The sequence below is a fragment of the Ambystoma mexicanum genome, chromosome 8 (assembly GCF_040938575.1).
Source record: "Ambystoma mexicanum isolate Mex_15411 chromosome 8, UKY_AmexF1_1, whole genome shotgun sequence".
In the NCBI taxonomy this organism is placed as follows: domain Eukaryota; kingdom Metazoa; phylum Chordata; class Amphibia; order Caudata; family Ambystomatidae; genus Ambystoma; species Ambystoma mexicanum.
The window spans coordinates 579,256,482-579,281,869 of NC_090929.1; the positions used below are offsets into that span (position 1 = coordinate 579,256,482).

At 48.1% G+C, this 25,388-nt stretch overlaps 1 protein-coding gene across 1 annotated transcript in view; it reads right to left on the minus strand.

Annotated features, from left to right (window-relative positions):
• The window catches only part of NPHP4 (nephrocystin 4), a 1,060,260-nt gene that overhangs the window by 609,700 nt on the left and 425,172 nt on the right, over window positions 1-25,388 (minus strand). The window contains exon 12 of the mRNA XM_069610268.1: window positions 1,915-1,970. Coding sequence (XP_069466369.1) covers window positions 1,915-1,970 — 56 coding nt within the window. The remainder of the gene's footprint in view (window positions 1-1,914; window positions 1,971-25,388) is intronic.

Here is a 25,388-nt window from a genome sequence, read left to right on the forward strand (position 1 = left end):
CGAAGAAAAATAGAAAGGGCACTTTGAAAACAGGAACTATTGCATGCTGGGCATTGTAGTGAGAGCAAAGCAGGGGAACATTGATAATACTCATAAATGCAAGTTTGGCGCAGCTGTGAAAGACAAACACAGAAATCTAGAATACAAGGTATGGCATGTTCTGCATGGTAGTGAAATAAAAATACAGAGGCATTCATAATATGAATTCTAAGCACTCAAGTGAAAGCAAGCTACAGAGACATTGAGAATGTGAACTAGTGCAAGCGAGTAATCTCAGCAAAAGCAAAATACGCAGGCACTGATAACACGGCTTAATGTGTGCTGGATTTAGCAGTACATCAGATGACTGCTATAGGGTACAGATCCTCGGAAGACGACTAATTCCAAGGGGAAAAAAACACAACCCAAGCAATGGGCATCACAAGACCACAGGACAGATTCCAAGACAATTAGCCTCACTAAACTCTGCAAAAAAAAAGACGAAATGCTGCACCAGCAATTATAGCGAATGGAGCGAGCTGCGACAGGGAAGGCTTAACGTCCACACAATCAAGTGAGTCATAAAATCCACTTGATCTTTCATTTGTTGTCTAGAGTCTAGACAGTCACACCACGTTACACTGCAGTACAGACAATCAGAAGGGATGCCTGGCAGATCACATATCCAGACCCTCTAGGCTGCAGAGAAACCAGCCAAAGCCAGTGTAAACTTCCCAAAACGTAAGGTTCACTTGACACGGACGCAAATACCCCTAAAACGGGAAGCCAGCCACCAAAAGAGGAAGCTCTGCTCTTGAGCTGAGTGTAGTACCTCTTTGGACTCCCTCCTACCCCCATAAACATCTTAGAAACCCCCATAAACTTCTTAGGAACCCACCCCTCATCCTCTTGATGGAACAACAATATTGAAAACAATAATATTCACATTTTATATAGCACCTAATTATGGATTATTCCTGCTTCAATGCTCTACAATAATAGGTGTCATTATTACCCATTTTAAACGTACTCATTTTATTGATCACAGAATGGGTTAATGGTGGGTTGTCCAGTCGAAATTCAAACCCGGAAGTGCAAGTTGCACACAGATCTCTGGCACAAAGATCTGTGACGTGAGCACCCAGGGCACTGTATCAACTCACTAGTAAACAGAACAACCTTTGGCAATGGAAACTTTGCTCCAACTTTGATAAATATTGTTGCAAACCTCTGGAGTCTAATTTGGAGAACATAAAGACTAACGTTTGGAATACACCGTCCAGTCCACTTACTTGACTTGGGGCAAGAAGCAAAACGGTAACTTAACAACAACATTCAGGAAAGTAACTAACCAAAGTAAATAGATTACAGAATGTTTCCGGCTTGGGGGTCTTTTCCAGAGAGGAACCTGAGGTTCGAAAGTTGTTCTGAAGCCTTTGTTTACAGCGAGTTAAGCTTTCTTCCACAGGGATGGAGGTGGGTTAGTTTGTGTTCCCTACTATACTCACATACGATTACCCATCAGACTGTGAATGGTTCAATTGGAAATGCAAGAAAATCTGACAGACATGGATTCAATCTCCTATGCAGGTGCACTAATAAGAGTTTTTTTTAAATGAGGAGTGCCTTTTTCAACTACGGGAAACATTCAAAATTGTTTTTTTATCTCTTCAGGTTAAATAGGTTTCTGAAATATACAGTGTGGAGCTTTCAGCAAACCAAGTCAAAGCTTTTGGTGGATAGGTCCCTGCTAAAACGAAAGCGTTCTGCCAGTAAAAGCTTATTTCCTCCATGAAAAATACTCTTCAAAAAACTGTAATATAATACACTCACCCAAAACCCTATCTTCTCGTTGCTGTTCATAACCACTGATGGCTTCTTTACCTCATTATGCTTTGCTTACACGAGAGTCATACTTCTTATATATGTACTCACCGCTGGTCCTTTTGGAGTATCTGGAGGCACCTCTGGTGAATGAGGGATCAACGTGGCTAAAAGAAAAAACAATATCAGTCCTTAATAGTGCAATTAACAGCCAAGAGAAATCAGTCTGTCTCTTCAAATGGCAACAATTATACACATATTAGCCTGTAAAATACTGACTATGATATGATTTGGCATTTATAACGCGCCTTTACACAAGTGTTTCTAGGTACCACAAGACAAGGAGGGGAGACAGGGGGATGACAAGACAATGATATTACTAGGCCTTATAACATTCAAATCGTGCAAGTGCAACGAGAAGTGCAGGGGAGAGGGTGAGGGGAGAAGGGCAGGGAGGGGTACAAGGGAAAGTGCAGTTAGGGCAGCAGGGCTCTGAGTAAGTGCGAGGACGGCAAAGGACTTCACAGGTGTAGTACCAGACTGTAAGTGCAGCGACGGCCAGAAGGCAGTGCAAAGTGACTGTTCAAGGAGGGGTGGGGGTAGGTACTGTGTGAAATATTGACCCACTCAACAGTATTTCCCCACATCACCAAGCTGCACGTGCGCAGAAACAGCAAAATGGCTGAGCTGGCTCCTGTGAGCGCTATGGCCTCAAAACTGCATTTTTGTAGCAACAACAAAACAATGGCTGCACCTTCTTGCCAAGCACACAGGGGCAGGATGGAACAAGGTTACACACTAAGGGAGCGTGCCAGTGTGTTCTTACCTGTACAAAAGAAATGGAGTGAAAAGGCAGCACTGCTTTGCTGAAAGCCCAAGATCTCCATTTTAAAGGAAACTTTTCACCTTTCAAATAATGCTGCTGACGCTATTTCCAGCTGTTATTCCTTAAATCACTATGATTAATAAGGCCCTGCCATGTCCAGTATTTTATTGTGCCTCAGCAAAACCAGGCATGATTTCTGACTGACAGGCCCTGTCAAACCAACTCTAAGAGAAATCAATAAGGAACTTTAAAACACGTTCATTTCTTTACAAATGTATCAAAGCTCAGTAGTTCAAAAGAGACTCCAGCTATCTGAGCCATGTCAGTTTCAATGCATCTATGCTTCAGATAAACTACCGCCTAGAAGAAAATAACTATGGCTGCGAGGCAATATTGGGATGTCAGATGGCAAAATCGAATTTGAAAGGAAATGCTAGCAGTTTTCAACACGTGTAAAAATTGGCTTTTGCAAAACTAAAGGAGAAAAATGCCCGTTTACTTTTTAAACTGTTGAAGGAAAGCCTGCCATTACCCAGCAATGTGAAGGAGTTTTGTTGCTGGTGATAATACATACATGGGCTATTTATTTCCACAGGCTTGTTTTAATCCAGGACCAAATATCAGAAAATAAAGGTTTAAACCCACTAGGCTGGTTTTGCAAGCTGGCAAAAACAGGTTATTCTGGTTGGCAGAGCTAAAGCTTCCGCCTAGGAAGGGAGCCACACCATAAACTCTCAGCAGAGACTAACACCCCCAGGATAATTACAGGGTGGGACAGAATCTAGGCTCGGCTGAACCCACTGACAATGGAACTCCCAGGGCCAGGAAGTGTGAAGAGGGGAAGGGGGCAATGAACCGTCAATCAAGCTGTAACCCCACACCTTGGCTCTGGAGGAAGTGACAGTTGGTGTCAGCTGAAAAAGAGAAAAAAATGGTCCAGTGCAAGACAAAGGACTGCCATTTGCTTCTAAAGACTATTGTATAAATAAACTTTAAAGACTTTTTATCTCTGCAACAAGACTTAGTGAAAATTTAAAAATCTCGCAAGTTTAAAAGTGATTTTGTGTTTTATAATCTGAGACATTGTAGAAGTCACTGACACCTTCGGAATAGAAATGGCAAAGTATTGAGGATTACAAGAAAAGGATCCATGTTGCAAATGCAAAGTTTTGTACATACATCCCTTATGATCATCCACACCCATGTATAAAGTTATGGAATTTTAGGCTGAAAATTTCACATTGAAAATGACCACAAAAAGTATAAAAGGACAAATCAATGTCTCCCAGATTGCAGGATTGGACGTCTGTGCTCTACATAAAATATGTAAGCTGATTATGTCATTTATTAAGGTGCCACAACTGTACACATTTGTAATTTCTGGTATGACAGATTTTTGGCAAAAAGGTCTGTGGGAAGTCTTTTTACATAATAAAATGCAAACTCCTGAACTGAGTCACATCCCAGGGGAGGCAACCAATATTGATTGTCCAATCCAGTTGTTTAGAGGCTGGCTTAGCTAAGCCGGCCCAGTCTATGAAGTCACTATGCATTATAAATAAGAGTCCCTAACAAGACTCTAGGCACATTCTTCCTGATGTTCCTGCGCTGCGTTCATGTTCCATCCATCCAGATTCCAACTACAAGGCCAAAGCATTGCTGACCATACTCCAGGGCCCACTGCAAAACCCAAGCATTGCTGATCCTATCCCAGCAAGGCCTCAATTCTGAAATCCCTCCAAAATGCCCATTAAAAAGGGGAAAGCCGTGGTATTCTTTTGGGAAGCATCCTGAACCAGCCTGGCTCGCTGACCCCTAACTGCATGCCATCCTGCCATCCATCTGACCTTTAGTATCCAGTGACCAGAACTGCCAGTCCAGAAGTGCCATCCGGTGACCAGAACTGCGCAGCTGTTTGCCAGGCACGCTGCTGTGTAGTGACCAGAACCGTTGCCGGTCCAAAAATCTCAAAACTAAAAAGTGGACTGAGTATAATCGCCACCCCATAGAAACCCATAGCATATCTTGTCTTTGTCCTTATCCCATTCTCTAAGTCATCCTATCCTTATCCTGATAACTTGTTTAAACTGTCAGAATCATCCCTGCAACCTTGCCCTTGATTTCTAGTGCTAGCGCCATTTCTCTTTTCAATTTTGTCTGGTGTAATCCTATGCCATTAGTCATATTTCGAGTGATTGGACTGGTTTCCCCCAGGGTTGGGTGCTGAAGTCGCAAATCAACCCTGGCTCTTACTGTGTCCATCTTTGGTGGCCTAGCCTGAATACCCTAGTGTAAAGTAAAACTGTTCTTGTCACAACTGATTTCCCTTCCTTTTTCACAGCTTCATTTTACTCAAAGCACACCTTTCTAGATCTTGCATAACTCACTCCAAATCAGTGTATTTCACCCATTTTTATTAAAAACCGTTTGGGTAATTTCATGCGGGAACTGGAAAATTGCAAAGTTTCCAACGTGTTATTTTGCTGCAATCTGTTTTAAACTTTCCACTCATGTTCAAACTGTATGCTTTTGGTATCTGTTCTTTGTGATTGTTAGTGTCTTTGCATTGTTGCTTTAGTGAGGAATTTAATTTGCTTCGAGGTTTTCCACACACATTTCTTATTTATTTGTCCATTTCCAAGTGTCATTTCATAACATGGCAATGGGTCTAAAAGGGGTTTTTCTCTCTTATTCGGGGAGGGAAGGTCAGATTTGGATTCTGTTCCCTGTTTCTCATTCCTGGTTACCTGCTGTTTCTGTTTATCCACTCAGAATTGATTATTTGTGGGTTGAGGGAACATTGCAGGGGGGAATTATAACTTGGGTGCTATCTTTCCTAAATCAAAAGGTGCTCCTATTCCGCTGTGCTGTGCATATGTTCCACTAAAAGGTTAAACCCAGTGCGCATTGCTCACATTCTCATTGTAATTATCACCATTGGTGATTGCTGCCCCATATTAAAAAGTGTATGATTTCTTTTGAATTTTCAAAAAAATAAATAAATATTGATTTTACCAACCAGCCTGGTTCATGGTCCATTGTGACCCGGGGTATTTGAAAAGGGGGTGTGATATGAGTGGTGTACCATCTTAATATTGAATCTATATATATAAAAAGATAAGCATTTCAGTGTGTGCTGCATACTAGGCCGAGACTAAGGTTTGTGTCGCCTGATTGAAATCCTTAACAGTACCCTGTTCGAGGAGGGAAACCACACCATCAGTCAGGACGAGCACACAGGTAGATTAGCAAGGGAGAGGGAGAGAGAAGGAAGAAGAGAAGATAAAGGTCTTGAGCAGCTTTCGGAAACTTCAGGTGATCCGGCTCAAGTCTGAGGGGGGCAGGGAGGCCATTGCAGAGGGAGGCACCTGCAGAGAAGAGCAATCTATCCCACCACCCTCTGTTTGGTGAAGCGGCTCACCCGCAGAGAGTTTGAGGTAGCTGAGCGGAGGGCTCTAGAAGGAAGGCATTTAGGAAGAGAGTGTTGGATATAGACCACAGCCCCATAAAACCTTGTGGATGAAGCAGAGGGTCTTGAACTTGATCCTCAGGCCACAGGGAGTCAGTGGAGAGATTTCCAAACTGGAGAGATGCGTTCCCTTGGCTTGAGGCCAAGGATAAGTCTTGCAGTCCCTTTCCGGATAGGTTGAAGACGGCAAAGGGTAGAGTTAGGAAGATTGAGAAAGAGGCAGATCCACTAGTCCAGCCTGGAGAGAACCAGGGCTCTTGAGAATAAGCTACTGGGGGGAAGGTGAGAAAAGGTAGGATACCTCTTAGGAGGTGTAGCTGGAAGGGAGCCTTCTTGGCAAGGTCCGTGATGTCTCGTGGAGACGAAGATGACGCCAAGTTGTTTTGACTCACAGGAGGGCGAGGGGAGGGGGCCCAAGGAGGGAGGCAAGAGAGAGAGAGGAAAAGCAGGAGCATGGATCCCAATGAGAAGAATCTCTGTTTTACAGGCAATAAGGCAGAGGCCGTTAGAGGCACACCCTTCCTGAATAGTGGCTAGACAGTCAGGAATGAGCAAGAAGGGAGAGGAGGCCTAGGGTAGCCTGAAAGAGAGCGGAGTGTCATCCGCATAACACTGAACATTAGAGGAGAAAGTACAGATAAGGTGGCCAGGGCGGCCAGATAGACATTGAAGAGCCAGAGTGAGAGGATAGATCGCTGGGGAACACATGTGTAAAGAGAGGTGGTGGAGAGAAAGGACCCAAGCTGGACCTGGGATGGTCGGTCCAAGAGGAAGGATGTCAGCCACGCCAGAGCCTGACCAGTCATACCAAGGTTAAAGCTGAGACTGTTGATCGGGGTGGCATGATTGACCGTGTCAAAGGCAGAGCAGAGGTCAAGCAGGATGAGGACAGAGTGAGAGCTGGAGTCAAGGTTGCTGAGCAGATCATCACATAGTTCAGGAGAGTAGTTTTCGTGCCCCATGCCAATCTGAAGCCAGAGTGATGGTCATGGAGATAACCAGCAGATCCAGTGTGGACGTTGAGCTGTAAGATGGCCAGTTTCTAAGGAATTTGCACAGGAAAGGAGTGACAGAGATTGGGTGAAAGTTGGCCAGGCAGGAAGGATCAGCAGAAGGCTTTTTCAGGAGGGGGTGCACAATGGAGTACTTGAGAAGAGAGGGGAAAGATCCAGTGGCAAAGGAATGATTGCAGAAATAGGCCAAGGCTGGAGCGAGAGAAACAATGTTGTCATTAATGGTTTGGGAGGAGCAGGGGGGCACTTGTTTGGATGAAACTTTCATAGACCGGGGTTGTCTAGAAACCTCATCAGGTGTTATAGGAGTGAGAGCGGAGAGAAGGAGAGGGAAGGGTGGCCGGAGGGGGCCTGAGAGACGTAGAGGGAGTGAGATGAGGCAAGGAGAATAACGTGGACAGGATGTCCTGAGTTTAAGTGGCGAAATGAGAGGCATGGGTCATGCAGAGGACCTGGGAAGGACAGAGAGTGTGAGACACCTAAAGGTGTCGGTGTGTGAGGGTCGATGTCCCTCGAAGGCTTCCATCGAGAGCTATGTCACCGGATGTTATAAATAGGATGCACAGCGCCCGTAGCCTCAGTTTATGTTTTTTCCTCCCTAACGTGTGACCTGCTCGTACACAATGCCTGCTTGACTGCACATTGCCTTGAGGGAACGCAAGATGCAATAGCATAGGAAATTCTCCAGAGGGGCAGGCCGTGAGGGCGATATGGAATACGTTGGAGGAACATCCACTCGAAAGAACGTTACCAGTTGGTAAGTAACTTGTTGTTAACTCTGACTACGGCTGATATCGTAAAACACAATCAATGAATATATTTGGTATTGCAGATATAGAAACAGACTAACCTGGTCAGACAGCAGTGACTTTAGATTGCAGATGTAGAAGATTTCCCTGTTAATTCTACCTCCCTCTGCCTGAATAGGCAATCCTACAGTGTTCCCAGGGAAACCCTCTGGGGAAGAAAACCCTGATGGGTCGGAGGATCTGGAGGACTTCGGAACCTGGATGATGTGAAAAGCCGGTGCTAATCCTCGGGTTCAGAATGATGAGCTGCGTTGTTCCCGGGATCGTTCCAGCGAATGAGCTTCAATGAGAAGATAAGACAACAGGTAAGTGAGTGAAAGTAGCAGGTTTGGGGAAAGAAAGAAGTGTAATTGGAAGTGAAACCTACCAGGAAACAGTAACAGGTAAGATCTAAGGGAAGTCGATAAGAGCAGAAGGGCTCCTAGCAAACAAAAGGGATAAGTTAATGCCAAGTGAGAAAAAGAGATGGGAATGTGGAAGAACTGTTCTAAGGTACCTTGAAGCCCCAATCTCAAATGGAAGAAGAATGAAATGTATCATTCAGTAGGTCCGAAGCCGTAGAAGAGATTAGGTTTGGCGGGTTGGGGGTGCCAAACGAAAGGTGCTGGTAGATGGCAGAGAAGTAAGTCCGTACGGGAGGAAGGTAGACGTCTGAGGCGGGTCTGCTGTGAGTGAAGCTGGATAGGCGCTGAGGACGGCTAAATGCTGGAGACAGGGTTGCACAGATCTAATTCACTGCAAGAGAGAGAGAGGGTTAGAAATGAAGAACAATAAAGAGAAAGGATATTGAACACCTAGAATCGGTAACTTACAAAGCGTCTTTCCTAAGAGTAGCAACGCACTGGCTGTCGGAAATGCGATCGTTATATGTGGTCACATGATCAGCACAAGACGTCAGACACGTACGTGCATAAGATGCACAATCCATCCAAGAGAGTCTGGACCAATGGTCGGCCATCTTGGGGGAAGAAACCAACAATGAATGGCAAAGGCGGCCGCAATGCCACAGGGACCAGCGCAGATAAGAAGATGTAGCACTTGTTCTTCGATTGAATTGTGTCCTCCAATGTATTCCACATCTTTGACAGACTCAGCAGTACCAGAAAATGGAGGAGGGAGAAGAATTTAGAATACCCAATCAGATGGCAGAATAAAGGAGCGTTTTACCAAAGGCCATATCTTGACCATGGAGCTATCCAGGGAGTAATGTTTGACAAAGGTGTGGATAGAAGCCCATGTAGCTGTATCACAAATATTCCAATAGGAACTCCCCGCTGCAGGGCAGTGGAAGTAGACACACCCATAGTGGAGTGAGCCTGCAAACGCTCAGGAGGGTCTGTGCCCGCCAATCTGTAACATTCAGTAATGGTGAGGATAATCCACCTGGACAAGGTCTATTTGGTAACAGCCTGATACAATCGGTGTCCCGCGTGTAACCCACAAAGAGTTGATCATCCACTCTGACCCTGCACATCCTAGAAATATAAAAGCTCAGAGCTCTCCTAGGGTCAACCTATGGAGTCGCTCCTCTTCCTTACCAGGATGAGGAGGATGATAGAAAGCAGGAAGTACCACTTTCTGGCTTTAATGAAACTTAGACACTACTTTAGGTAGAAAGGATGGACGTACCCTCAGTACAACCCTATCCTTGTGGAACACAGTAAAGGGTGGCTTAGATGAAAGTGCCTGCAATTCACTCACTCTGCGAGCAGAAGTAACCACAACCAAGAAAACCGTCTTGAAAGACAACAGTCTCAAAGGACAAGAGTGCAAACGGAGCACCCATCAGGAATTTCAAGACCAAATTCAAATCCCATACCGGCACCTGAAATGGGGACGGTGGGAACACATTAGTGAGCCCTTTAAGAAATTGGGAAATCAAAGGAATCTTAAAATAAGAACATTCTTCAGACGAGCGCTTGAAGATAGACAGCGCCGCCAGGTAACCTTTAATGGTACCTACTTGAAGGCCCCTGTGGGCCAAAGAAAGCAAGAAAGACAGAACCATGGGAATGGAACACTGAAAAGGATCGACATTGTGTCCTCTGCACCAGTCGTAAAACTTACACCAACGGCAACGGTACAGGGATTTGGTTGCCGGCTGCCTGGTCGTAAGCAACACCTCCATCACATCATCTGGGAGATCCCAATCCTTATATCTCAACCTTTCAGAAACCAAGCAGGAAGGTTGAGAGTCTTGACCTCTGGATTGAGAACCTGACGGTCCCCCCGACCCCCCCCAATCCCCCTCGCGCAAATGAAGATCCTCTTGGTAGGGAAGACGGCGTGGAGGAAAGATGGACATCTCTAGAAGGTCTGAGTATCACGCTCTCCTGGCCCAATCCGGAGCAATGAGGATCATGTGGGATCCGAACCTCTGCAACCTCCTTAGCATATGAGGAATGACAGGGACCGGAGGAAACCCATATAGAAATGGGAAATGACCAATCCATGACAAATGCATCCCCTAAGGCTCCTCTTGGAGGAAATTCCTTGAGCAGAATCTCTCACACTTCCGGTTGGCACTGGTCACAAACAGATCCACTTGCTAAGATCTCCAGAAGGACTTCCTGAGCCAACTCCCACTCGTGAGAGATCGTGCTCTGCCTCCTCAGAGCGTCCGCCGCTGCATTCTCCTCTCTGGCCAGATGAACTGCCGAGAGTGAAATTCCTTGCTGGATTGCCAGAACCAGAGCTGCATTGCCTCCCTGCACAACGGGAGTGACCCTACCCCCCTTTTTGTTGAGGTAATGCATGGCCACTGTGTTGTCCGTCATGATCAGGACACTCTTCCCCCGCACAGTTGGCAGAAAAGCCTTCAGGGCCAGCCTGATGGCTCTCAGCTCCAACAGGTTGATGTGGAGTTTGGACTCCGTGTTAGGCAGAAACCGGTGCAGTGCCCTCTGGGACCACTGCAAAAGATTTAGGACTAAAGGGGTTTGGCAGTAAACCCACTTGGTAGCAGTCTGTACCACACAGATTCACTTGGTAGCTGTGGCTGAGCAGTCAGACTTCCCTCAAGAAGAGTTAGGCAGTATACAGAGTATTCACAATAGGTCAAAAGAACACAGTAGAACAAGTAAACTCTGACCAGGGCTTGGTGTAAAAGAGATATAATTATTTATTTAAAACCACATCTAGAAAAACACACAGGCACTAATAGTAAGCAATTCAAAAACACGGTCACTAAAAGATATACACTCCCTTAAAAGAATATTAGACAAGTCTTAAGTAAAGCCCCACTTATTTTCAGACAGCGTAACGCAGATGGCACTCTAATAATTCGTTAAAAAGGGAGAGAAAAGCAGAGAATAATATGAAACAGATCCCAACACTTTTGTAAGATCAAAACAAGAGAGGAAGGCAAACAAAACCGTGAAGCTAGAGTTCAGTAAGCCGGATCCACTTGAAGAGGATCAGAACGAAATGTGTCCAAGGTCACACGGTTGAAGTGCACAAGAGTCTTGTAAAGGTTCAAAAAGAGTTGGACCAAAAGAAAGGGACCAGTTAGAGGGTCAAGGCGGCCAGCCCAGTCCAGAAGGTTAAGGGGTTATTATTACCTTGTAGCAATCTTTAGAAAGGGAGGCCTGGCGGACACAGTACCTTAAAGTGGTGAGAATGCTCCAGCGGGGGCAGTTGTTCCTGGCAGCGGAGGCAAGTCGGTGCTTCGTCCGGGGGAAGAGAGGATCTCGTCGAGGAGGAAGACAGGAGTCCGTTGCACCGCCAGGGAAGAAACCAGCCACAGAGTTCTCAGGTAAAAGGAGATGTCCTTTTATTCACGGTCCAGTGGTAAGTGGCTATCCGGTTGCCGGGGTGCTTGGCACAGGCAATTTGACCACAAGAAGGTCTGGGGTGCGAAGAGAAGAAGGTAAACTGGTTGTGCCCACCAGTCAGGGGAAGAAGCCTCTCCAGCCGGGAGATCTTCTCTGTCGTCTGGAAGTGGTGAGTCGGTTCCGCAGGGCTCCACCGGTGGTGTTGTCGTGGTAGGTCAGCTCAGCTTCTCCCTCGTCGGATTCTCAGGTCCTGTAGCGACTTCTGAAGTTCCAGTCCCCAATGCCCTGCTTTTATGCAGCACACCCCCATTCACTCAGCCTAGCTGTCAATCAAACATGCTAAGTGGTGAGCCGGCCGGCTCACCACTTGGGCCAATCACACAAGAGTGCGACTTGAGTTACCAAGGTAACTCAGTCCAGGGTGCCTAAACCCCCTCCCATATCCCCTGTGGTACCCAGACAGAGTGGCACCACATTTGGAGGCTTCTGTGGAGAAGCCCGCCAAAAAGTGGAACAAAGGGCTCGACTTGGGTTGGAGTCACAGAAGAGAACACAAACGCCATTTTAGAATCGAGTCCTGGCAAAAAAATACCAACTGGCGAATTGATATTAAATAAATAAACCGGCGGTATGTTCGAGGCTATGAGAACTAAATAATTAAAGTTGGTAGCCTCGAACAATGGGAAAATCCCATAGGGATATATTTGCGGTTGAATATAAAAAGTAGTTTCCACTGCCACCAGCCAAAATTCGATCAGGGGGGATGGAGACGTGCCCCCTCGACTAACAGACCCCGGGGCAATCGAATTGCCCCGACCAGTACGTCCACAATATGATGGTTTGCACTGGTTTCTGTTCAGAATTTGGGACTAGTAAAGCCAATGGTGACTTTACATGCCCTGGGAGACAGTAGTCAGTCCCAGGGTATGGAGACTACTGTGGGGTGTCACTATGACACCCTTGTGTTACTGCACAGAGGGTGCTGTGTAACACACATTGTAAAAACACATGAGACCCTATGGAGTAAAGGACCCCATAGCCCATAAAACACATTAACAGTCAAAGGAAAACCATAAATCATGTCCAAGAGTGGGAGAAAAAGAGTCTCACTCTTGGCAGGAGAAAAAAAACAAACTCCAGAAATCCAGCACAGCTGCTGGGGGACTCACTAGGTTAGGAAATTCAGCCTAAAGAGAGTATTCTCCCTAACACTCCGATGGAGACCAACGACTGCTGGTAGTCAGATCGTCGGAATGAGCCCCCCCCATCCAGTGAGTGAGGCACCCGCCACCACCGTTACCTCCGGTCAAGGTTGTCAAAATGGCTCGCCCTTCAGCACATTCCCTTCGCTTCCCCACCACAGAAGATCCTGCGAGACCAAGAAGGAACCTGAACGGGATCCGACATCTTGCCTGAGAATTGGGACCACCACATTTTGAGGACCCATTGCAGGGATCTCATCCGCAGTCTAGCCTCTGGCACCAGACAAATGCAGGACGCCATGAGGCCGAGCAACCTTAAGAATACGAAAGCCGGGGGTGGGGGCGCAAGATGGCTGCAGCCTGAAAGCGCTCTGTGGGAGGCTACCATATACGGACGAAATCAGCCCTTGCATTGTTGCACCCAGCCGTGATCCTTAAGTCGGGCTGCGGTGGAGGGTACTTGGAATCACCAGGAGCGGTGCCAGCTTCAGAGGTCCGATGATTCTGGCACTCCCTCGAGGATCGGGCCCTGTGATCTGTGGCGCGCAGCCCATCCCCCAACTCTAACGGCTGCGGTTTGGTCCGGTGCACTGGGAGCCGCGGATCCGACTGAGCGTGTTCCCGGGTTTACATTGGCTGGTGCGGGTGGCGCCTGGGCTGAAGTTGTGCCCTGCGTGTGCGGGCGCCCTCTGCCCTGGCCTCGCCTTGTGGGCTGCTTGGGAGTTGGGGGCTCCCGGGCAGCGGAGCACGGGCAGTCCCGCTTGCAGAGCACAGAGCTTGCGGCTTGGAGGTGAGCGTCGGCATGGGGCCCCGGAGTTCTGGTGGGGTCCCGGGGGGAGGGGGATCTGGACTGCAGCAGTGATTTGTCCCCCATCTGGTTGCTCCTGGATGCGGATTTCTACTCGCTGCTGGAGGTTTGCCCTGGTGGACCGGGGTCTCTCTCTGAGCCAGGGTGGTTCGGCTCTGGAGCTGCGAAAATCTTACCTGTGGCTGGGTCCTGGGGAGGGCCGCTTCATTTTTCTGATCCTCCGCTACTGCTTCTTCATTGTTGCAGCGCCCAGTGGATCTACTTCCCGGGCCCATACTGGAGGACTTCTCTTCTCCTGCATTCCGGACTGCTGGGGCCAGTGGGTGGATCTCTGGTGCGGCACCCTGTGGACCCTTCTCGTGGGGCGCTCTTCGGGCCTGGTGCCTCTGACATTGGTGGTGAGGCAGGGGATGTGTCACATTTGGGCCTGGGCCGGTGCGTTGGGTACCTTGGGGGGTTGTCCGCCCCGCAGGAGCCGCTGGAACCTGCTCCTGTGGTTGAACTTGGGGGGGGGGGGGAGACCGCCCTCAGATCCTGGTTCTGCTCTTGCTGGTTCCGTCGCCTGCTTGCGGGACTAGTGTGCGGGCCTGAGATGAGATTTGGGAGCCTCAGTCTGACTGGCGGGCGCCCTGGGCGGAGCGGGGCGCCGCATTCAGGTTGTGGCCCCTCGCGACTACCTGGGTCCCCTGGATGGCCTGTTATCGCCCCCCGGCGGCTCTTCACGCTTGGCTACAGTTCCTACTTGTGGATTGCAACAGGGGGAGGTCTGGGTCAGTGGTGGCTGAGATTCATCCGAAGCTGACACTTTAGTTTACATCACGGTCCTTCACCATTACATGCTAAAATAGTCCTCGTGGAGTCTGCCTGGCATGGGTAATCAGAAAAAGCAATCCAGAATGAAGCAATTTGACAGGCAGGACCGTGACCTGCCACAGCAGGACCCGAGCTCTAGCTCCTCTCAGATTGACATTGGGGCCCTTAACCAAACCCTGTTGGCACTGAAGGGGAGCACAGACAGTCTTGGTGCAAAAATGGACGCTTTATCTTGCAAGGTGGACATATCCACATTGGCAAGGACAAAATTGGATTGCTCCAGCGAGAGGACGCCTCCCTCCAAGAAACAGTGCAGAAAGTTGTGGGCCAGGCCAAGGGGTGGGATGTGGCAGCCGGTAGATTGGGGTTTCTGGCGTGGGGAGGGGTGGGAGTTCCAGTTCAGAGGGTATTGATGGTTGTACGAGAAGTACTATTGTTTTTTTGGGGGGGGGGGGGTAGGCGGGTTCTCTCTTCCAGGTCTTTGAAATTATTGGCACCTTGGGGTTCCATTCCGTGTCCACTACATTCAGTATACACCCTTCATGACAAACTAGCTGCCTCTATTCACTGTCCTGGTTCCCACTTGACGTAACCCAGCGCAGAGGGGCTGAAGCACTTTCTAATACGACTCTCACCGTGGTCACATGGAATATTCGGGGGTTCACTAACGGGAAAAAGATTTGCCTCCTTGCGAACTATGGGAGGAGCCATTGCGCCAACATGTTATGTGTCCAGGAAACCCACTTGGGGCTGGAGCATAAATTGGCAGTGTTGACGGGCTGGGGAGTACATAGATATGCCTCGTCCTACTCTACCCATTCCAGGGGTGTGGCGATCTACATTAACCGTTCACTAAACTTCAAACTGCATAAAACACTCACGGACACAGAGGGTCGTTTTGTCCCGGTTGCTGGGGAAATTGCGGGTTGGGCTGTCCTATTTGTAAGCATATGTGGCCCCAACTATGATTGGCCGGGATTTTTTCAGAATTGCGCTATGCACTTACGTACGTTTCCAGGGTATGAGGTGGTTTGGGCGGGGGATTTCAATGTGGCTTTGTCTTTGGCACTCGATAGGTCTTCCTCAATGCAGACATCTCTCTCCCATGCGGCTACCAAATGGTCCTCCATTGCTTCTGACTATTCCCTGGTTGACATCTGGCACCTTCAACACCCGAACAGCCGGGAATTCACCTTTTATTTGTGTGTACACGGGAGCTCCACCAGAATAGATTACATCTTCTCGTCCCCTGAACTGTCCCATGGTTCTTCTAAATCTTTGATACTACCTCGCACCTTGTCTGATCACTCCCCTGTCTTAGTCCAATTCGATGCCCCATCCGTTCTCTCTAGACAACAACGGTGGAGAGTCACAACTTGTGCCCTGGAGGACCTAGCGTTCTGCGAGGATATCTGCCAGGCCATATCCGAATTCTTTCTAATAAACGGTGACTCCGTTCCGGACCCTGGGGTGGTCTGGGAAACGTTTAAAGTGTTCATTGGGGTTGCTGTATTTCTCAGGAGGGGGAGTCCTGAGGTGCATTCGTAGGGCCATTTCATCAAAGAAAAAACCCAGGATAGCATTGAGGTCAAGAAATGGGAAATACGTCTTCTATTGGCCGATGAGGACACATTTTTGGGAGACTCGATTATAGCTGCCAGGTTTGTGGAGGGGGACCGTCCGAGCAGAACACTTGCGTGGGCCATTTGGCACCTACAACTTATAGTGGAAATCGTGACTGCAGGAGGTGAGTCCACTAGGGATAGTGGCAGGATTAATGAAACTTTTCGGCGGTACTATGATACGCTGTATACTTCTAAATCTACGGCATCTCATGATGATATCACACGTTACCTAGACAGGGTGGCGCTGGGATGGCTAGACCCGGAAGGGGGGGCGTTGCTGAACATCCCTCCCATGGATGAAGAATTGCTTAAAGCTATTCAATCTCCCCCTAATGGTAAAGCCCCGGGTATAGATGGCATCACCGCTGATCTGTATAAGGCATTTTCATCTCTAATAATCCCCCATTTGCGTAACATGTTTGATGCGTCCACCTCGTCCGGGGTTCTCCCCGAGACCACTAGGACTGCTTTGGTGACTGTCCTGCTTAAACCAGACAAGGATTCCAGACATTGTGCATCATATAGGCCACTGTCGTTGGTGAACACTGACAACATTATTATTGCCAAACTGTTAGCAGATAGGCTTTTACCTCTTATGCCTCATGGTTCTTGCGGACCAGGCTGGTTTAAATCCGGGCCATTCTACACAGAATAACTTACGTAGACTGTTCACTTTGATGCACAACTTTAAACAAGAGGTTCCCACAGCAGTGGCTGCACTGGATGCAGAAAAGGCATTCGACTCGGTCGAGTGGCCCTTTCTGTTCGAGGTCCTCAGGCGGGTAGGGATAGGTACCATGTTCTTCCAGTGGATCCGCCTGTTGTACACAGCCCCGCGGGCCTTGGTATATACTAATGGTATCCAGTCCGACCCCATTTATCCAACGCAGGGCACCAGGCAGGGCTGTCCCTTTTCCCCTATCCTATTTGCTCTGTCCAACGAGCCAGTAGCCTTCGCTCTTAGGGAATATCTGTAACGCTCACCTGGTTCCCTCGGAGGCGCAGGCCTTGATCTGGTGGGGTACCGTCTTCAGTGTTAGGCGCAGGGTTTGTTTTGCTCCCGGACAGGGCCCCCTTCTCACCGAAAGTTTAAGCTGAAGAGTGAGGTGTCTTAGATAGGTAAATGCCGGGCTCTCCATCCTGCATCTTGTGCAGGGGCGCTTTGTCCAGTTGCTTCACTGGATGCGAGCTCTGCCTCTTGATAGCAGAGGGTTAGCTGAGAGCGAAGACGCTGTTATTGCACAAGCGTGCCTTGTAAGTATTTAAGTTCCTTTTAGATTGTTCTCTTCTCTTTCAAAAGTCTTAAGTCTTAAGTCTTTAAAGTCTATGTCTTTTCCTTTTCAGATGCTGTGGCGGTGAAGATTATCCTTCTAATGGCACGTAAGTAGAATGACTGCACTAGCGCTGTAGAATGCACCGTAATGTCTCTTTTGTCTTTGCAGGTGCCGAGGTGCAGCGCAAACAGATTGGAAGCGAACGTAACACAGGTAAGCAGTCTTGTAACTAAGCGTTACTAACCGATGTATCTTGTCTTGCAGGTGCCGGAATGCAGCGCGAGCTGAGTTGGAACGGGCGTAACACAGGTAAGCAGACTTGGTAGTTAAATATTACTGACCGATGTTCTTTCTCTTTGCAGATGTCGGATGCCGGAAGAGAAAGGCTGAAAAAGGCGCCTTGGATGCTGCCGTTGGATTAGGTAAGTAGATGCGCTGCCTTTGCTTTAGCCTAACCTGTGCCTTTGTTTTGCAGGAGCTGCTGAAGACTGAAGAAGACTGAAGGTTGGATCCCAGCAGGTGATTTCGTGTTCACAGGATCTGGAGCTGGAGGTTTCCTGGAGCTGACACGGTGAGCGTCCTGCTGCAGATGCAGAATAACGCGAAGCACGTGAAACCAATCGGGTGTGGTTTAAATAGCCTTCTGTAGTGCTTAGGCGTCTTCTTCCACGGCCTCACCCAGGTAAGAAAAAGAGTTCCAGATTTAGAAGTTCCTGTGTTCTGCTTCCAGGGAGTGGCTCCTGCTCCACCCAGACAGAAAAAGTAGTCCCAGGCAGAGAAGGATCAGGAGACCAGCTAGCTGGTAAGTAAGCAGCATGGTCTGCTACAGGTAGGTCCACCAAGCACTCTTATCTAATATGAGCCCGGCGCTTCCTGTGCCGGGACCAGTCACCCTCATGAGCCTGGCGCCACTGGCGCCAGGACAAGGTCCAAAAGGTCCCAATAGGGACTGGCTGGTTCCTGGGATCAGAGTTATGGGCCTGCTTCCAAGGTCGTGGGGCAAGTCCTGACCCCTTGGAAGCAGGGATCATGACAATATCACGCCCATAGGGGGGTCACACTTCGGTCCCATACGTCTATTGTCTCCTTATATGCGGACGACATGTTAATCTACATAAAAAACCAGCAAACTAATCCGCTCACCCTTGGCGTTTCTCCCATAGATGTTGGGGACTCCTTCGCATGGCGTCCACTAAGCATCCGCTATCTGGGTATTTGTGTGTCCACATCTCCCGTTAGGCTCTACGAGGAGAATTACCTCTCCACTTTAAAACTTTTGGAACACAGAGTGGACACTTGGGTCCGCCTTCCCCTTTCTCAGGCTGCTCGCATTTCGCTGTCTAAGATGGTGGTTCTGCCTAAATTGTTATATTTGTTTAATAATGTTCCGATTTGGCCTCCTGCATCTTTTTGGCGACGTGTTAAGAGTATGATGATTAAACTAATATGGGCTGGGAAACATCCTCCCGTCTCCTTGGAAACTATGTGTCGACCCTACTCTCAGGGGGGGATGGATGTACCGGATCTCTATTTATATTTTCTGATAGCGCAGGCGCTGTATGCCATGTGGTGGTGCCCCCCCCCCCTTGGTCGATCTACCTCATTCCTGTTTGGAGAGGGCCATCGTGTATCCTGATGATCTTAGAGGTCTCCTATGGGCCCCACGGGAGAAATGTCCTAGAACTGAAATCCACCCTGTTGACATCAACATTAGAGCTTGGTATCGGCTCGCGGAGTGGGCTGGTTTGTCCCAATGGTACTCCCTTGCGATGGCCATATTCCACGTTTGGGGTATTCCACTCACACACAAGACTATTTTTATACAACACTTTTCTAACCTCCAGATTCATACACTGGGTGATGTTGTGCCGGATGGTAAATGTATGCCTTGGGAGGACCTTACGGCGAGGGGCTCCTGGAACCCTATAACACAGCTTTTATATTTCCGGCTGAGGGAAGTACTGAGAACCAGGTGGAGTGAGTTTCCAAGCGCCCCAACCTCCTCCCCCCTCATTTCATATACCACTGCGCCAGCATCCACTAAGAAGCTAGTCTCGACCCTGTACGGTATGGCCCGGACGGTTCAGACCTCACCTCGCACCTGCTATAGGGGTAGATGGGAGGTCATCCTGGGGAAAGTGTTGTCTGAAGGGCAGTGGAACCTGATTTGAGCCCAGACCAAGGCCATCTCGGTCAATAGTAGATTTTGTTCGATACACTTTTAATTTTTACATCAAACATATCTCTCCCCCCCTACACAAGATGTATCCTCTTCAGCCCCCAGAGTGTAAGAGGGGATGTCAAACCCCTCCCGATTTCCTCCACGTTGCATGGTTGTGCCCCCAGGTCTTCGCTCTTTGGTCAAGCATAGCAAAGGCTATGTCGAGTATGATCGACATCTCTATCCCTCTTACCCCCGAATGGTAGCTTTTGGCACTGGTGGACTTTGGTTCCGTTTACCAGAAACACCTTGTAAGCATGGCTTCAGTAGTCGCAAGGTCACTACTGGCGCGTAAGGAGGGAGCCCCGGCACCGCCCTCGTTCCATCACTGGCTCAAGCTCATGGCTTGCTGTGAACGCAGAGAGACTCAGTTCAACTTGATGCTTCCTTCTAACAGCAGACCTAGGGACTATTGGGGCCCCTTCAGGAGTTAGTTATATGGCTAGGGAGGAGGATTCGGAAACGGGGTCTGACGTGTAGCCCATGGGAGGTCGGCCGAGGAGTGCGCCCCACTCTACACGGTCTGTGGTTTTGTATATTTAGGGGGGAAAAAGTAATGGTCGGAATTTAAGGATGGTAGTGCTGAAACTGTGTTTATTTCGATCTGTATCTGTTATTATTTAATTTGTTTTCTTTCTCTTGGTGCTAAAGTAATCTGCTGATAATATGCTTGGGGGTTGTGCCACAAGGTGGTTCATTTCCCTGTGGTGTCTAGTTGTGGTGTTCTTTTTTGACCGTTGTTTGCGTAAGCCTAGTGTATGTTGTAAAATACAAATAAAGACAGTTTAAAACAAAAAAAAAAACAAAAAAAAAAGAATACGAAAGCCGGAAGACTCTGGGCATGTTGAAATGTGTCCATCTGTACAATGTGATGAGCCCTCACCTTGGGAGGCAAACACTTTCCCAAGGACGTGTCCAACACAGCCCCGATGTACTGGAGCTGTTGAGAAGGTGTCAGATGCGACTTCTAGAAATTGAGGGAGAATTCTCATAAATGGCTTATTTCCCTTACCTAAAGAGTCCCCCAGCAGCTTTGCTGGATTTCTAGGATTTCTTTCTTTCACCTGGTCAGAGTTTGAGCCTTTTTCCCCACTCTTACATGTGTTTTTCTGTGTGTGCTTTCACTTTTGTGTGATCTTGGGCACTGGAGCCTCACCTACTCCATGTGCACCACTTTTGTGTGTGTTACACAGCACCTTCAGTGCAGTGACACAGGGTTGTCTTTGAGACTACTGCCCCCCAGAAACAGGTAAAGTTACCATTAACTTTACATAGTCACTATAAACCACAGACTCAGTACACCCCATCTTCCATGGAGTATTGGAAAGGGTTAACTCTTATCCCTTTTTGTCTGTGCCTCTTGGAGCCTTGTTTCGCTCCCTTAACACTAAGACTTGGCTGGTGGCAGTGGTATCTACCCTAACTTTCCTACCACGATTATATTATATAAACGTGGTATTGTTCCAGGCTATCATATTAGCCTCGAACATAAACCCGCTTGACCAAATACATTTTATTTTGGTTCCGGCTCGGTATATTCGCCATTTCTTTTTGTTAAAGTCTTTCTCGTTTTTTTCTCTACGTGCCAAACTGGGGATGACTCCTTTGTTCGCTGTCTTTTCACAGGCTTCTGCACAGAAGCCCTCCTTAAGCTGCCTGATAGTCTAGGTAGGCAGGATGTGAGGGAGGGCTCTTTGGACCCCTGCCATGGGTTCCCTTGGTAACCCAAGTCGCACTCTTGTCTGATTGGCTAAGAGGACAGGCCAGGCACCCTGCTGTGTTATTGACAGCCAGGATGTATTAATGGGGGAAAACTCATAAAATGCAGGTCTCTGGGACTGGAAAGACAGAGTTGCCACTGGAATGAAAGAATCAACGAGGAACTGGAAGAAGTGGACCCCTACCATGACTGAACCGCCCGGTGAAGCTGTGCTGCAGGTCCGAATCTCCAAATCCGACGACAGAGAAGATCCTCCAGGAAACTTCTTCCCTTGAGCTGGTGGGACCAACCAGTTCGCCCAAACTACAAGCCAGGTCCCCTCCTCTGGTCGAATTCACTGTATAGAGCTACAGTGGGCCGGATAGCCAGGAAGGTCGGACCCTGCTTGGTTTTTAAGGAGCGCACCTTTTATTCGATGTTTGGCGCTACTGCTGGTTTCTTCCCTGGGTAGTGCAGGACCCTCCAGTCTTCCTACTTCTTATCAGTCCGACAGTCGCTTCAGGAACCGTGAGCCTGCAGGAACTACCAGGCACGTCTGCCTCAGCTACAGCCCCCTCTCCGTTTCAAGGTACTGTGCAAATCCGGTTGTCCGTTTTGTTCAACCGCGGTGAAAGTGTTTGAAATCTTTCTCCAATCAGAGGGCTTGTCCTTCTCTTCTTTTTGAACTAACTTTTCTACCAACCAACCTCATCCGGAATCTGTGTCAAGAACTTTACCACGAATTACCCTGAACTGTGTGATCTTGAGCAACAGACTTTTGACCCATTGACTTTGGCCCTAAGCCTTTTCTAGCTGATCTCCTCACTGTAGTCTCCCTTGTTCAAATTGCCCAGAGTACTTACCTGTTGGTGTTGCCTAATTTCTAATAACTTGTCTTTCCCTCCCTTTTAAATTGCTGGAGTGCCATTTTGCTCCCACTTTATTTTGTGAGATTAACTTGTCTGGAATTTAAGGGAAGTGGTGTGGTGTATTTATGATTGTGATTTTTAACTTGCTTAGAATAGTGAAATTTTATACAACTGTTGAGTAAAAAATATATATATTCTTTTACTTGGAAACCTTGAGTCAGTGTTTGCCTGAATCATAGTAATTGCTGTCCTTTGTGTAACTATTTGTACTGCTCACTTACTCTTGAGATAAGTCTGGCTGCTCGGTACAGGCTTGTACTTAAGGTGAAATTGTACTGTCACTTGTAGTCTTAATTGTGTGTAGTGTTCCCAAAGGGTACTGCATATAATTCTGCCTAACAAAGCCCAGCTTGTGGAGGGAGTGGCAGGTGAGACTAAGATGATCCAGAGCTTGCTGGGAGAACATGCTTTGATCAGCCAGTCGTCCAGGTAGGGCTAGACGTGAATCCCCCCTCGCCTAAGATACGCTGCCACCACCACCATTAGCTTTGTGAAGACCCTCGGGGCGGAGGTCAACCCGAATGGCAGGACTGAAACTGAAAGTGCGAGCTGCCAGCTGCAAACCTCAGGTACTTTCTTTGCTTTGGATGAACCAGCACATGAAAGTAAGCATCCTGTAAGTCCAGAGACGCCAACCAATCTTGAAGTCGAAGGGCCTGAAGAACCTGAGAAAGAGTAACCATCTTGAACTTGTCCTTCCGGAGGAACTTGTTCAACCAACTCAAGTCCAAGATGGGTCTCAGTCCCCCGTCTTTCTTTGGAATCAAAAAATATGGGGAATACCATCCCTTGTTCCTCTCTGCTACAGGCACTAGTTCTATAGCTAAATCCCTAGTATAAAAACTGATTGGCCCTATGTGCAGACAATCTAGTGCCCAAGCTTGATTGGCCCTAGTTGGTGCTGGTGTGCCGACTGCAAGGGGATATCGAGATCCTGACCCTATCCTCTCTAAGCCACTTTCCTACTATCTAAAAGTAAGTGCACACTATTTGGGGGTCGATATCTGTATTTAATATTTTCGCCTCCAAAGCGTGTGTCTTATCAATGATAAAAACAAAAACAAAAAATTGTTTTGATGAGAGTTCTATGATGTTTGGTCAAATGGAATTCTATTAAAAACTCATTCACTCTACACCGTGCTAAGGTCAGCTTTTATACTAGGGACTTAGTGTTAGGAATAACTTTGTAAGTAAAACAGCCTTCTGTCACATATGTGTTCAAATACTGAGGCATAGATAGGAGGCAAACACCTATCGACTCCATTTTTGTAGTTACTAGTTTTATAGCGCCTTTCTCCAGCAGGGTTAAGATTTCCTGCACAAGGAGCGGATGCGGAAGCTTCAAAGAGAGACTCCCGGTGGTTTGTCGTGAGGCCGCTGTAGGAAGGGTAGGCAGTAGCCGTGGGCTATTGTCTCCGGATCCCACGCATCCGAAGTAATAGCTCGCCATTCTTCGAGATGCTGAGACAATCTGCCCCTAACCGGCAAACAATGGAACATGTCCTCATAGTTGTTTTGGAGTGGCTGTTGCAGCGCCTGAAGGCAAAGAGGCTTCTGCTTGAGCGGTTTTGGCACCTCTATTTCCCCGACCACCATGGGTACTCCTCCGTTGACCCCTTTGATTGCCAGCTCCTCTCTGTTAGGGAGAATTCTCATTTATGGCTAATTTCCCTCACCTAGTGAGTCCCCCAGCAGCTTTGCTGGACTTCTGGAGCTCATTTTTTCCACTTGGTAAGAGTGAGAGCTTTTTCCCCCACTCTTACCTGTGTTTTGCTATGTGTTTACATCTGTTTTTGTGATTGTGGACTCTGAAGTACACCACTTCCGTAGCCCCCTTCTTTGTGTGTGTCACACAGCACCTTCAGTGCCGTGGCACAGGGTTGTCTTTGAGACTTCCCTCGACTCCATTTCTAAGGCGACTACTGTCCCCCAGAAAAGGGTAAAGTTACCATTAACTTTACTTAGTCAATCTATCCAGTACACCCCATCTTCCATTGAGTACTGGAAAGGGTTAACTCGTATCCCTTTTTATCTGTACCTCCTAGAGCATTGTTTCGCTCTTTTAACATTTAGACTTGGCTGGTGGCAGTCGTATCTACCCTAACTTTTCTACTGCGATTATACTAGTTAAACGTGGTATTGTTCTTGGCTATTTTATTAGCCTCGAACATAAACCCGCTTGACCAAACCGTCTTTCTTTTGGCTCCGGTTGGGTTTATTCGCCATTTCTTTTTGTTAAAGTCCTTCTTGTGTTTAACTTTGCGCGGCAAACTAGGTTCGCCTCCTTTCTTCACTGTTTTTTGGCGGGCTTCTGCTCAGAAGCCCTCCTCAAGGCGCCTGGGTGTCTAGGTGGGCTGAATGTGAGGGAGGGGTGTAGTCACCCCCTGCACAGGGTATCCTAGGAAACCCAAGTCGCACTTTGTCATGATTGGCCAGGGTAGTTGTCCAGGCTGGACAACCCCCCTGCTGTCACAGGTTTCCCCCATTCTCACCTGTCTATGTTCTTTGTTGGAGTTATTAGATGGAGTCTACTTTCGCACAGTTTGGGTCTTGTATAACTCTGTGCGTCGGTCCTCTGGTTCCAGCATGCGTTCAGCGTTCCGTCTCCTGGGAACGTCCGGTCCTCGGGTTCCAGCATGCATTCAGTGTTCCGTCTCCTGGGAACGTTCAGATGTCCGGGGAAAGTCCAGGAAACAGCGAAGAATGCACTCAGGAGAACGAGTGCATGGAGATCCGGGATGCAATAGAGGACAAAAAAGAGGGGGAATGAAGGAGGAGGAATTTAGGGGGACCGGGAACCAGGAATCAAAGGATAAGCAAAAGCGAACTACGGCAGCACACGTCTAGCCACGGCAAGCGGTAGCGATGAGACGCGCAGGGCCGCGGGGCGTGTCCGCTTTATAGAACGTAGTGCATACGGCGCGGAAATTGGTAAACAGCGTTCCGTGTTCGGCGGCCATGTTGGGAGTACTGCTGAGTACAAGCCCCTATGTGTCAGGGACCAGGAAGTCCAGAAAGGACACGTCCGATGGTTCATGACAGCATGCCTCCTCCGAAGGCCTGTTCCTCCGGGTTTGCCCGGGTGTATAAGGTGGTAGCTTTGAAGTAGGCTGGCAGCATTTAG